Genomic DNA, 13,986 nt, shown 5'->3' on the forward strand with positions numbered 1-13,986 from the left:
GTAAATGTCGGGTTAAAGAAACATTAAACAAAACTATGAATCTGACCAGTCATTTGAACTTTCAGTTGGTACTACAGACAAAAACAAAAAGTATTTAGGTTCCATAGTCAGCTCTAATGTTACTGTGCTACATATCTAAAAGCCTGTAAAACATACTTTCTTCAGTGTCGTTATTATATTTTGACTGTTAAGATGGCAACAACGCACCAGTGTGAACTGCAATTTTGCAACAAATCTACAAGTTTGATCAGGTTCCAAAGAATGTAATAAAAAGATTTCAGGGTCTGTTTAGTGTAACTAGAACTGGCAATATAGTTGAAATCAATATCACAATGTTAATATGAAAATTTCCAGTATTGATATTCTGTATATATCCGTGCAAAATCAGATTTAAAAAATAAATGGATCTCAGTCCAGTGAACCGTGTTCCTCTGTTATGCAGCACTTCAGACAAACTCATCACATATGTGATACAAAAACTTCAATAACGTCTCACTTTAAACTGAATGAACTGCACTGATGAAACTCGTGTGGTAATTAGTTTCAGATGCAGATTCCAATACTTTTTTTTGCCAATATGAAATCCAGCATATTGGATTAAATCCTGCAGGACATTTTTTGTATGACTGTTCATAAATACCTACCAGTTCAGGACCTGTTGCACCATATTTAATATATTTAGTTTGTGGAAAAATATACAAAAGTAAACACTCTAATTGGACCAGTGTGCTGCCAATAGTCTAGATCATTTCATCAATTTGCAGTTTGGCTTCTTAATTGCTCCATTATGGAATTATGAGGAGCTCAGGTGACATTATGTGCATGTGTGGCCGTGTGCACATGTGCGCTTCTGTGTACATTTCCGCTGGTGGGTGTGCACGTATGTTAGTTTGCGCACGTGGGTTTACATTTATGAATCTGTATGCTTATGTGCATGTGTGTGAGTACATTCACAAAAATATTGAGTGTGTCTTCAGATTAGTGTTTGGAAATGGGTTTTCTCTTGTAATTAGAGGCCATTACCAGTCTACCACACGTCAAAAGAAAGACTCTTATTGCAGTAAATATACTTAAGGAGTAAATTACTGACCAACTATACACTCAAGCTGTACAGACCCTGAAAACTAATGGGCCAGAAAATACATGGGGGGGGAGGGGGCATGCACACACACATAATTTTGCATACAGATGCACAAACATTAACACACACACTCTTAACCCTGTGAACTTTTAACCCTAAAACTTGGGTTTTCCAAAGTTGCAACATCAAATCACACACACACACACACACACACACACACACACACACACACACACACACACACACACACTATTTATATTTATACTATTTCTAAAGGCCTACTTGTGGTTCACTGCAAACAATTCCTGCTGTAATATCGTAACTGCTGCAGCATTCCCCGGTGGCCTCCACTGCTTCTCCTCCATTTGTACTACTCTTGTTATTTTTCCTCCATTACTCTGTTTTTTCACTAATGTCCAAAGATTTCTCTTTCGCATTTTACATTCTCTCTTTCTCCGTTCCCTCCATTTGCTCCTGATTTCTTTGGCTATCTTTCCACTGGGGCCTATTATGGATCTTTTAAGGCTCCATTGAGCAAAACCAATTTACTACAAACTGGGTCAACCTCACACTCCACCCATGCCAACCTGCACACCCAATTGACCTTTCATGCTCTTGCCAACAACTCAAGTAAGCACACACACACACACACACACACACACACACACACACACACAGATAGTTATCTTCAGATTGGGATCAGTAAAGTAAAAGAGTGGGTCAAAAGAGTGGTACTGACATTCATGCAGTTGGGATTGGCCAGTCCAGAGGAGGGATGGCGGGAGAAACAAAGAGTGAGATAGAACAGTTGCCCACATTTTACTGGAACGATGTGAAATCACATCCACTCCTCCCATGTGTAGAGTGTTTAAAACTTGGCTCTACAAAATATTGTCAGACCTGAGGAAAACGGAGGTGGAATATTTTAACTGCTGTGGATAAATAGTAGTCACGAGACAGGGTTGAGCAGTAATTACATTTTAGAATGTGAGGACAGAATATAGCACAGTTTGCATTCAGCAAAGGGAAATATTTTCCTGTAACACATTTATGACTGTCATTAGTAAACTTTAGGCCAAGCCAGAAAAACTTAGGCCCAACCCAACTTTAAAAAATGCTAAATAAAAACAAAAAGGGTTTTTACTACTGAGAACTGGCTTTTTGATTGTGTAAAGTTTGCAGCTCCTTAACGGAATCATATTTGATTTTTAATGTCTATAATAAATAATTGCTTTAATATTTAATCCATACAGCTTTTTAAACGTGGATACATTGATTTGTTTTGGTCACTTGGGGGCAACACAAAAAGCAAAAAAACACCTTACGAAGTTGTTTTAGCGAATGTTGCTTCAAACTACCTTTTAGCTTTGTTTTGGTCTCCAACTGCATAGGGAAATACTATGTAGCTGCTAAATGCGAGACAATGTTTATCAGCTGGCTGCTAACTTTGTCAATCATTTGGTGCAGGTCAGGTAGTGTACAATATGTATGCAGCAAATTGGTTGATTTCTTTATTGAATGCAATTTAATTCTCCACATTTTTGTAACTGTAAAGGAAATCCCAAAGGCATAACGCATTCATAAGAGATGTTCTTCTCCCATTTTTACTAAAACTGCAAAACAAATGAACAAAATATACTTGTAAATTTTATACAGCCATAGTTTTGTGAGACAAATGAATGCATCATAATTTTGAAACTGTGATTTTTCCTTTGACTATAATTGTACCATCAAAATATAACCGTTGCATCCCTAGTGTACAGTTTATCAAAGTTTATCATGTTTTGGACTTTGCACCAAAAAAATGAGCTGAAAGTCACTAAAATGCTTCATAGAGCTGAGAGGAGCTGCAGAGTTCAGTGATAATAACAAATAGATAATAACTAATCCTAACTCTGTAGTTTCATCACCATGAGTGACTCTTTCACACACACGGTCATCTGATCCATTGGTAATATAAAAATATTGTGCTTCAAATGTGAGAATGTGTAGCCATAATTAAGCCACAGGCGATCTGAAAAGCATCTTTCTTTGCAGAATAAGGCCGAGAGTTCCAACCAACAAAACAGTCAGTGTTTTATTTATATTAGATTCTGTTTTGGGTGAAAAGCACGTCGTCAAGTACAAGCCACTTTTCTTTCTCAACATTGTTAGGCACAAGATAAAGGCATGAAACAGCAACTATCCAACACACACTTTGTTTGACCTCGGTAGGTTAGGTTACTATCACACACCACATTAGACCTTACTTTATTTCCCTGCTATGTCGTTAGACAAAAGCATCCATCCCTCACGACAAGCGTGTCCATTCATAGCCATTAGGATGGCAGTAAATAGCTGGAGCCAACCGTGACTGGGGCTAATCCGATTGCCTGACACAATGGACACTCAGGACAGACAGATCAGTGAGAAGCCAATGGGAGAAGCAGGATACATAGACCAGCTACACATCACGGTTGGAGGAAGGCAATTGGGTACGGAAATGAAAAGCCATATCATTAACTGGTTTAAATGAGAGTCACACACACACAAATCCATGGGAGCCTTAAAACACAAACTCCACTCAATACAATTTGATAAAGCTGTCTCCAACACACCCACACACACACACTCCTACGCAGCATACTTGCGTCACACACATGCAGCCAGCCACCCCTGGGCATGAGGGCAGATATGGGAACTGGTAAGGTCAGACGTTCATGAGGAGAAAAAGCCATGAGAATCCCTGAGTCATCCGCCAATGATTTAAAGTAATTACGATGAGACTACACTTATCATTATACTTTCACACACACAGACACACTTGATGTTAATACTACAGTTTTATTGTGTTACATTAAGAGATAACAAAGAATCTAGTCATAGAGATCATGTCTGGATTATAAAAAGCATCAGCTGGCCACATGTGACGCAAAAGAAAATTTTAATAATAGATACTAAACCACTGTTGAAATTATCCTTAAACACAATAACCCTATTTAACACACACATACACAGAGGTTTAAAAACAGATACAGAATTTCAAACAACTAGAGGTCACTCCACAGAGCTTTAAAACAGCCCTGAGACACACCACCATCATTAAGACAACAGATTTATTCTTCTGTTCATTCCCCCAGAGCGGCCAGCTGCGTTTCTCCTCCACTAAATCCCACACTGTCTTATTTCTTTATATATATAATATGTCTAAAGATAACACAGAGATAACAGTTTGGTCTAGGTCTGACCCTGAAGGTTAAGAGGGAAAGTGGTTGACAGAAGACAGAAAGAAAAGAGGAGGCAAACCATGTCAAGTCAAACCTCATACAGACGTTTAAGTAGAGCCTTTGGAAACACAACAAAGAGTCCATATTTCACTAGAAACCTGATTGGGCTGTCCGTGGCCTAAATAATTATGCGCACAACCTGTAGCTGCAACCTAAAAAAAAAAAATGAGATATGTGTTTATGTGTATGTGTGCATGTTATGTTCGGTAATCAACAAAAGGAACTGGCCTGAACAAACACACAGCCAGAAGTGCAGGCAGGTGCTACCATCAGCCTCTTTCTCCAGACACACAAGCTTTGTGGTAGTCTGCAAAGGAAGGGTCTCCTAAGGCCAGGGTCACCTCCCTGTAGACCACCACACAGCACTGCTCTGGCTCCCAGATGTTCTCTCTCTCTCTCTCTCTCTCTCACACACACACACACACACACACACACACACACACACACACACACACACACACACACACACACACACAAACACCTCCACAGGGACCTCCAGAAAATGCTGTTGGGAGCTGAACACAAACAAACTTAAATGGACCGACATATAGAATCGCTACAGGCGATAACCAGCCAGTGTGTATTTGTTTGTATGTATACACAGACTACTTGACCTGTATATAGTTACTACTTCATGTTTATTTGTGTGGATGTTTAATTGTTAGTTTGTATCTCTTAAACTAATTAGCCTGTATAGTTTACAGCAACTGCATTGTGTCTTTGTTTGCGTGCGTGTGTTGTTTTGGTGCTCCATGTAGGTACACCGACTACATCAGTCCTTATATGTACGAGCAGAAAAAAATGATTCTGAATCTGGCGTGAATGTGTGTGTGTGTGTGTGTGTGTGTGTGTGTGTGTGTGTGTACATGCATGTGTATGTCTCCCCCAGCACACATGTGTGAGTCAGTGCCTGTGCACTTGTTGAATAAATGATCTATTCCTGGTTCTGTCAAGGAAATGGGGGGAGTTTAGGCGGGCCGATTTGGATGCTGATCAGGACAGACGTGTGTGTGTGTATGTGCGTGGTGGTTGCTGGTGGAGGGGGGGCAGTGGAATCCACACCAGACCATCTATTATAATGACAGGAAGCAGGAAGTACAACCCCTTCACAGTCACATGGCTGCCAGCTGTCTTGGCAACGAAAAGACGGAAGATAGAGAAGATGATAGGGAGCGTGTATGTGTGTGTGGTTATACACACACACACACACACACACACACACACACACACACACACATATATATATATATATATATACACACACATATATATTCTTACACGTGAAAATGTCATTTCCAAATGACATATCTGCATTTGCAATCAGAACAAAGGCTTGAAGTTCAATTTAGTGGAACTACTAACTGTCATCCATCCAAGTCTCCATTGTCTTTTTTTAACCAGTAAAAATAAAAACACTCAAATGTATATGCCTTAAATTTACAACCACCGACGTTATGCTAAATCCAGCGCAGCACTAACCTCAACTTTCACCATATGGATGTGTTTAGTAACTGCAGCTCAGTACACATGTGCATGCCCACTTGCAGAGACACATGTATGCATACATAACCTCACATGCAAACACATGTACCATTTCTTCCCACGCCAAAACACGATGGATAATGACTCTTCCTATTGAGAGATTCTCCACTGTTTGGTAACCAAAATATGCAATTGAAAGTTGAAAATTTGATTGTTATTAAAGAATATGTAAGCAACCATACACAAATGTACATCCTTGTGTGAGTACAACACACACACACACACAGCCATGCTCTAACATCCATGAGGAATCATCTCGGCTAACTTTCATCTGTCAGTTTTTAAATCACTCCAGGTTTACGGGCTGTGAACTGGCTAACAGAAGGAGTATCAAATTCAACCACACAACGACGACAATCGTTGCAACATGAAACCTTTTGTTGCTTCCTGTGACCTCTGGAGCCCTGTGGACCCTAAAAACCGCTTGAAACTAAGACTATGGATGATATGGAATACCAAGAGCGGCCACTCATGCACACACACAGACAGAAATACTCACCTTCAGACAGGTGGGCGGTGATTGGTGTCTGTGTCTCCTTGCTGTAAGAGACCACCTCTTTGGGAAGGAAGTCTACCTGTGTGATCTTAGAAGCCCCCAGCCTCAGCATCCTGCGCCTAGGTAACAGAGACAAGACATTCCTATTAGCATAGTTATATTGTCCTACATACAGTTCAACATATGTCTATTTCCTTTAAAGACTCGTGTCTGTAGCTTAATATTCGGGTCAATAGAGTGACTGACCCTTTAAATGGACTATTAAATTAGACTTTTAATGAGTGCCATGCAATCCCAAATTAGGTGTATTGCTGTATCATTTCTTGTGTCAGAAAGTGACCAAGAGTGGAGAAGGAAGATGTACCCGAGCTCAGAATCAGCCTGCAGCTGCAGCACAGAGGGGTCTGTGTCCCACTGCAGCGTCCTAATGTCACCAACAGGGGGGGAGGGAGGGCGAGAGAGGACATACATGTTTACAAACAGACACATTACAACAAACACACATACACCGTATACACACACACACACACACACACACTCCCACAGACCACGTATCTAGAGAACAGCTTAACACGGGAACTCCCATCAAATTTCATGCAGGCACTGTTAACGTCAAAATGTTCAGTTGGCGTGGGATGGCTATACATTAGGGAGACATTATATTTCATTTACTTAAATGTACTCTGCTTATTCAAAGATGTCTGCTCATCTCTTGTAATAGATTTCTTGGTCTGCTGCCAATCCTCAAGTTGAAAATGCAGCTACATTTACAGACGAAAATGTGTGTGTGTGAACAGCGGTAAAACAAGATGACAAATTTACTGTTAAATGCACGAAAACTTCTTTTTTTTTTTATTAATCTTTTTTGTGTCACATTCTGTGTCTTGATGTTTCTTCTACAAATTTGTGCCAAATGATATTAAAAAAAGCCATAAACAATGTATCCAGCATGGTGATTTCCACCTTAAAGAGCCCCAAAGTGGCCATAGATAGAGAGAGAGTAATATAATATATATATATATATATAATTATATATAGATATATATATATATATATATACACACACACACATACATGTACATGTTAATACATCAAGCTTTCGGAACGCTGTTGTGTGTGCACGAAATACAATTAATTCCCACTATCTGAGTAATTTGTGGGCACAAGATACAATTTGCGATAGCGTTTTGAGCACTCAGTAAAAAAATGGCTTTGTTTTCACTCTATGGGCACTCTGGGACTCCGTACCACCTCACAACTACAGCATGTACATATTCACACGATAACATTTAACATATGAAAATCAAATTAAAATGCATTTCTTAGCTTGCTCAACATACATGACAAGGTACTTGCCATGCATGATCAATGAGTTTGACAAACCGATGAGGAAACTTGCTGAGCTCATTCAGGGCATTTGCATAGTTCTTGAGCAGATATACCTTGCTTTATACTGAGGGGTTAAGAATAGCTTGCTTGCAGGGAAGTCAAACAGCGACTGAAACCTGGGGACTTTTATGGCAACTTGGTTGAAATCTTCCAGCTGTGAAAGGATAATGCTTCCAACATCACTACACTTGATGATACCTTTTAGGGCCACTGAGCACGCCCATTAGACCTTCAGCTTGTGCAACACAGCACCAGGTGAGAGTGGCAAGGCATTTCTTTAGCCTGACAGACCGGCTGTTTTTACGGTAACAGCGATGACACTTTAAGCAGCAGATTGTCAACTCTGTGAGGGCTGAAATGACTTCTGTGGCTCAACTCATGCGAGCGGAAATCTTTCGAGCTGTTATTTAGGGAGACAGTAGGGCTTCAGACAGAAAGTCACCAGAGGAGAGCAGAAGAACGCAGTTCAGAGGGGCACTGCACAGTTTTGATATTGTAAATCATGATGAGAACACAAAACTAAGACCACTGACAACACTGTGGGTGCCTCTCTGCGTTCACATGGGGGGTAAACTCAACTAAAGAAAAGAGGGGAGGGAAGGGGAGGGGGTCCTGGGTTTGACGTGAAAATGCTTACCTTGAGCTCTGTGCTTGGGACTTGTTTTTAGAGAAACCTGACCTATGAGGGGACACACACATACACAGCCACAAATGGAAAAGCTCAAAATGGCATGCCATCATCCAGGGTGGATTTGGGGGGGAACAAAATCTTTCATCCCAGGCACTAACTCACCAATTTGTAAAATCCAATTGGTAAAAGCTAAAAAGAAACAAAGAGTCTTATACAGTATAGGAGAGTTTATTTCTGCTAGGAACCTTATCGAGTTCCCTCACACATTTTTCATCCCCAATTCCACCCCTGGCCACACCAGAACAACACATCACTAATGACCCCTGAGGGCATCACTCACACATTGACCTCTACTGTCAGCCGCCATTAAAAAGCAAATGGAAAGCGCTTGATGACCACTCTCTTCTCAAATGCAGGTTTAATTCACCAGAGCAGCTATGTGTGTGCACAACTTATAGGTAAATAATTGCTCCACTGGTCTGGTGAGTTATGGTTATATGAGCTTATAAATAAATGCTGCAGTGACAGGTGCATATATGACACATGAGCTAGTAAGCTCTACAGAGCAATGACAGTGAAAAGGGGAAAAGCTATGATTTTGTCACCTGTGCTTGCCTTTACATCACATTTAAAGTTGATGCCTATTAGGTGTCATACTCAAAACATATTCCATTAACTGGCTTAGGTTTCTTTCTGAAGGTTTTTCAAATAATAGATTATATCTGGACATCTATATCTCTCAGTATTCTCAAGCTAACAAACTTACCTTGAGATAAAACATAGCTTCTAAGGACTAGTTATGAGAAGCAACAAGTTATACAGTGGTCATCAAAACACCAGTTGCCATGACAAGTGACAGATACCACATTTAAAACCTAATAAGGCACCACGACCTCACCATTAGTGACACTCATCCTTACCTAAACCTGTTGTGCCATTGACAAGAAAAGAGACAGAATATATGTCAAAAGTATCCACAGCCCAAAGCAACTCTACATTTTCAGACCAGTTTAAGACTTGGGCATACACACACTACTGGTAACCTCTCAAAGAGGCATGCTTGGTACAAGTGAGCAAAACCTTCTAGTTGAAAATGTGAACATTTATTGATTTATTTCTATTGAGTTTTAAAAAAACAGGAAATTTCTTTACCCAAGCCGAGAAACAGTGAAAAAAAAGAGAGAAGTGGATAAGACTCATGAATCAAGAAAGCCTTCTGACACTGAACTTTTGTATGAAGTGTGTGACTGTGACCCACCTGCTTGCTGCTCCACCATCAGCTGAATCCTGGCTCCCCGTCTCACTGGGCGTGCTCACTGATTTGGAGGGGGACACAGGGGTCGGGACTAAATAATGAAAATAACATGAATCTAACATTAAAGGCTGCAAAGAATGGACTGCTCAAAAGAATTGGGATGAAAAGCAAGTAGTAAAATGAGTGATGGACAAATAAAATAAATGATTAAAAGAAAGGAGAGGGAAGGCAGGGCATCAAATGCATTGTAGATTTTGTATTTGTTATTTATTTGTACTCAGCTTCATTTGTGGATGCATTATAAATAACTTGGGCTAATAACAGACATAGCAGTGACCCAATTTTGGGGTGTTGAGGTTGTTGTTACATTTTTAGACCACTAGAGAACAGTGCTTCCAAAATCTTGCTGGAAGTGACAGACAAGCTGGTGATTCAACCTACAGGAATCCATCACATTTGTGCACAAGCAAAGATATTTGAGCACCACACTTTTCTAAATTCATGTGGCCTAATTAGAAATAATTTGATTATTTCTAATCAATTATTTCCAACTAGAAAGAGTATTTATGTTCAAATACCCTGTCAAGATATGCTACACTCACTCAAGGTACACAGAGGAACAGAAGAAGATGATAAAAGGGAATTGACACATCAAAATAATTACAAAAATGTTTAGCACAGTTCAACCACAACGTGCATAACAAATAATGGAATCAACTTAGGATAAGAAGACAATGTTATCTGATGAAACTTAATGAAATAATGTGTCACTATTTTTGTAAGAAAAAAAAACAAAAATAAAAACCAAACAAAACTACTATATCATGCAGAGTCAACTACTATATCTATCTGATCTATTATCTATTATGAGTTAGGCAGGATTGGACTTATCGGTTAAAGACTTTCTCAGATGTTTTCGGGCTGTGATTCATCAAGTTTGGTGTTATTATAGAACCTTCTAGGTGTGTTTTAATGTTGGTGTTTTAACAACTTACCAAACCTTTTGCAGCACAATCACAATATAGCAGTAAAAGAACATTTGGGGATTCATTTTATTCAAGGTATAAAAGTATTACGTACCTAGAGGAGGCTCCGGTGAGATGCCAATGCTCTGTAGTAGGGCTTCAGTCTCCCTCCGTTTACGGTCTAAGTCTGAATCCTCCGGGGTCATCTCTCTCTTCTGCTGGCTCTCTGACTGCTCAGGATACATAGAGAAATGTCAGCGTACCCAACGCGAGCTAAAGTTAAAACATGCACGTCCATGCACATTTTGAATCAAAAATTCCACCACCAACCTTCTGCACACACATAGATGTTTGTATGCACGTATGGACACACACAACCTCAGCCTTTTATGTGTCACGGCCTGACAAAGAGCAATCGAACACACAGACAATACACACTAGAGTGTGATACAGTATGAGTGCGAGTTGTGCGAATGTACTCACTTTTTTCCTTACCTCTTTCTTCTTCCTCTCCTCCTCCTTTCTCTTCTTTTCCTCCCTGATTTGGGCCAGGCGCTGCTTCTTGCGCTCCAGCTCTGCTTTTAGGTCACTTTTGTCCGACATTGTGTCCTAACAGGGCTTCAAGGAGGGAAGAGGATTGAACAGGAATGAGCTATGTAAGGCAGTGTCTCAAAAGCTCTGGTTTCATTGTTACATGATATACTGTAGTATAGAGGAGTATAGATTAATCTGGTGAGCCTTCAGTGATTCTTTTAAAAACCCACTGGGTGTGGCAGTTACAAGGACTTAATATTGGCAAAACATTTGTCAATACTGGGCCATACTGAGCCAAGAGGGATTGTTCCTGCAGAACTAGTCCAGTGTATATAGGCTATGGGAAGAGGTAGAGGACAAACTACCCCTTCCATCATCAACGGGCCCCTCGGTGGAGAGAGTTGGACAGCTTCAAGTACCTTGGTGTCCACAACACAAAAGGGTCTGACCTGGTCGAGAAAGGCAAGGGTAATGTGGTACAGAAACAGCATCAAACAGTGGTTCTTTTGGCTGGATGTACAATAGGTGGTGCTCTACCCTGCCTAGAAGACATCTTTAACAGATGCTGCAGAAATAAGGGTAGGGGAATCATTAAGGACACCAACCATCTGGAAAACTACCTTTCCTCCCTGCTGTGAGCACAAAGAAGGTTTCAGATACAGGAAGAGCTTCTAGGCTCAGGCCCTAAATGAGGACACTGCCTAAGACTACACCCTTAAGAATAATTATCTTACTTTTTAGTATTATTACTTATTTATTTCCATGACTATTAAGATTACTTTTTACTACTACTACTTTTTTCAATTAATAACATTACTTCCATAACAGCAATTGTTATTTATTACATTTTCTATGTTTATTACAATAATTTTTTTTCTCTCACTATTTTAAGGCAGGAATTTATTTAACTATGATTGTAACTGTATGATATTTGCAAATAAAACTTAACTTCACCAGCCCATGAAAAGTAAGTAAAATTTAGCCTCAGTAATATTTCATCAGGTTCAATGACAATGCTCTGAGTTATTACAGAAAGTGGGCTATCTATTTATAGTCGTCTGCACCCTGACCAGTGATTTCCTGGGTATTAGGCCAGTGTCACACCCCTCACACATTGCAATTGAATAGAGGAAACTTAAGGTCTGCCAAAGCTATTTGGAGCAATAAATGGGCAAATAAATAATAATAAAAAGGTATGTATGCAGAAATAAAAAGGAAAAACACATGCACAGTATTACCATCACAGAAAACACAAGTCACATAGATAAATATAGTGCATACTAATTAACTGGTGTTACCAGGGCATAAATACATTAGCAGCAAGCTAATCACACATTTGACAGCATTTCTACTTACGTCAATGCGTTTAAGGCCTTGGCCACAAACACTATGGTGAATTTATGGTGAACAAATAACCAACAAAAAAAAAAGGGGGATTATTTTACCGCAAAACAACCGTATGATGTACTGTTATTGTTATACTCATACCTCGTCCACTCGCACTGATAATGATGTGTCACCCGGCCGGCAAAGATGCTGTCTCACTGCTGCACCCCGCGAGAAGGAGATCAGCACATCCTCTGTGAAGCGAGGCTCTCACCGAACAGGTCGTTTTTAAACCTTTTTTTTTTCCGTGTGGCTACTGATGACACAGGTTAAAGTAGAGCATTTCAGCGGTCGCTGACCTAAATAATACGGAAAACAGGTGCACCGCACGCCGATACATCCCTAGGAGGAGTTGGATGATGCTGAAGGAGGAGAGGCAATCCCACCTCCTCCTCCTCCTCTTACGCGCAGCGTCATCGCCTGATGGCTGCTGCAACGCCGCCACCTTGTGGACGTTATGTGTATTAATATGTGTGTTATTATTTTTTAGACAATTAAAAACGCTTTAACTCCGAGTGAGTTTTAATTAATACTTGAAGCACATATGGTCAACTGAGTAATCTCTCAAAACAGCCGGTTCAATGTCTTCAAAACTATCGTTTAAGCATTTAAAACATGTTAAATAATCGATGTATTTGGGATAAATCGTCGGTAGGGGATGCTGTAGTAAAGGACCATGTTGTTTTACTTCTTCTTCTTCTTCAGTTAGCATCCTATTTTTGTATTTACTGCCACCTTCTGGTCTTCACTACATATTTCCAAGAGCATTATGACTATTATTCTTTTAATTAATCCAGTTGTAATCAAAAATCAATAAAGCCATCTTCTCCACAATCTGGACTTCTTCATCTTCATCCCAACCTCATGCCCTTCTCCACTCTCTGTCATCATACCTCCTGATGAAATGAGCACACGCTCTGTTTCCTTCTCCCCTCAGTGATTACATTAACTAGTTACATGTGCTAGAAGTGTGCTATTCAGATTGCTTAATCTGCTCATGATTACTTCTTCCTCTCTGTTACCTCTATTCCTCCATCTTACCTCTCCTACTTCACTTTGTACTTTATGTAAATGTCGACCTTTTGACTTATTCTCCCAACATCGTCGCCACTGTTTATTTATTTCCCTCCACACTCTGCTTTTCTCCTCTGATTTTGACAGTTTAATATTCATTTCCACATCATCTTTTCTAACTACCTCTTTTGCAGTCTTATGCGCTTTTTCGTTCCCTTCAATTACAAAATGTGCTGGCACTCACATGAATACTATCTCTTTCCCCTGATGCACTAACCTTGAGTTTTTGAAAAGGTTTTCGTACCATATTTCTTGGTGTACTCTGGCTGATAATTTTTTAATACTCGACGGTGTTGATACTGAGTCAGATGAGTTTTTTCCTTTCCCTGTTATTGCCTTTGCCTTTGCCTAAGGCCACTTTGACACT

The 13,986-nt window shown here is 39.9% G+C and overlaps 1 protein-coding gene across 20 annotated transcripts in view; it reads right to left on the minus strand.

Annotated features, from left to right (window-relative positions):
* The window catches only part of dync1i1a (dynein cytoplasmic 1 intermediate chain 1a), a 49,816-nt gene extending 36,869 nt beyond the window's left edge, over window positions 1-12,947 (minus strand). For 2 of the 20 annotated variants that reach the window (XM_019262663.2, XM_019262662.1), the window contains exons 1-8: window positions 12,648-12,947; window positions 11,109-11,243; window positions 10,741-10,855; window positions 9,664-9,802; window positions 9,326-9,331; window positions 8,412-8,453; window positions 6,750-6,809; window positions 6,389-6,504 (exon numbers count right to left, since the gene is read on the minus strand). In XM_019262663.2, the coding sequence (XP_019118208.1) occupies window positions 6,389-6,504; window positions 6,750-6,809; window positions 8,412-8,453; window positions 9,326-9,331; window positions 9,664-9,802; window positions 10,741-10,855; window positions 11,109-11,228 (598 nt within the window). In that variant the 5' untranslated portion in view covers window positions 11,229-11,243; window positions 12,648-12,947. Of the gene's footprint in view, window positions 1-6,388; window positions 6,505-6,749; window positions 6,814-8,411; window positions 8,454-9,325; window positions 9,332-9,661; window positions 9,803-10,740; window positions 10,856-11,108; window positions 11,244-12,647 lie in introns of all 20 variants that reach the window. The other 18 variants (XM_019262669.2, XM_019262667.1, XM_019262676.2 and 15 more) reach the window with 16 other exon arrangements.
* Between the last annotated feature and the right edge of the window lie 1,039 nt (window positions 12,948-13,986).

The sequence above is a fragment of the Larimichthys crocea genome, chromosome XIII, assembly GCF_000972845.2.
Source record: "Larimichthys crocea isolate SSNF chromosome XIII, L_crocea_2.0, whole genome shotgun sequence".
NCBI lineage: Eukaryota > Metazoa > Chordata > Actinopteri > Sciaenidae > Larimichthys > Larimichthys crocea.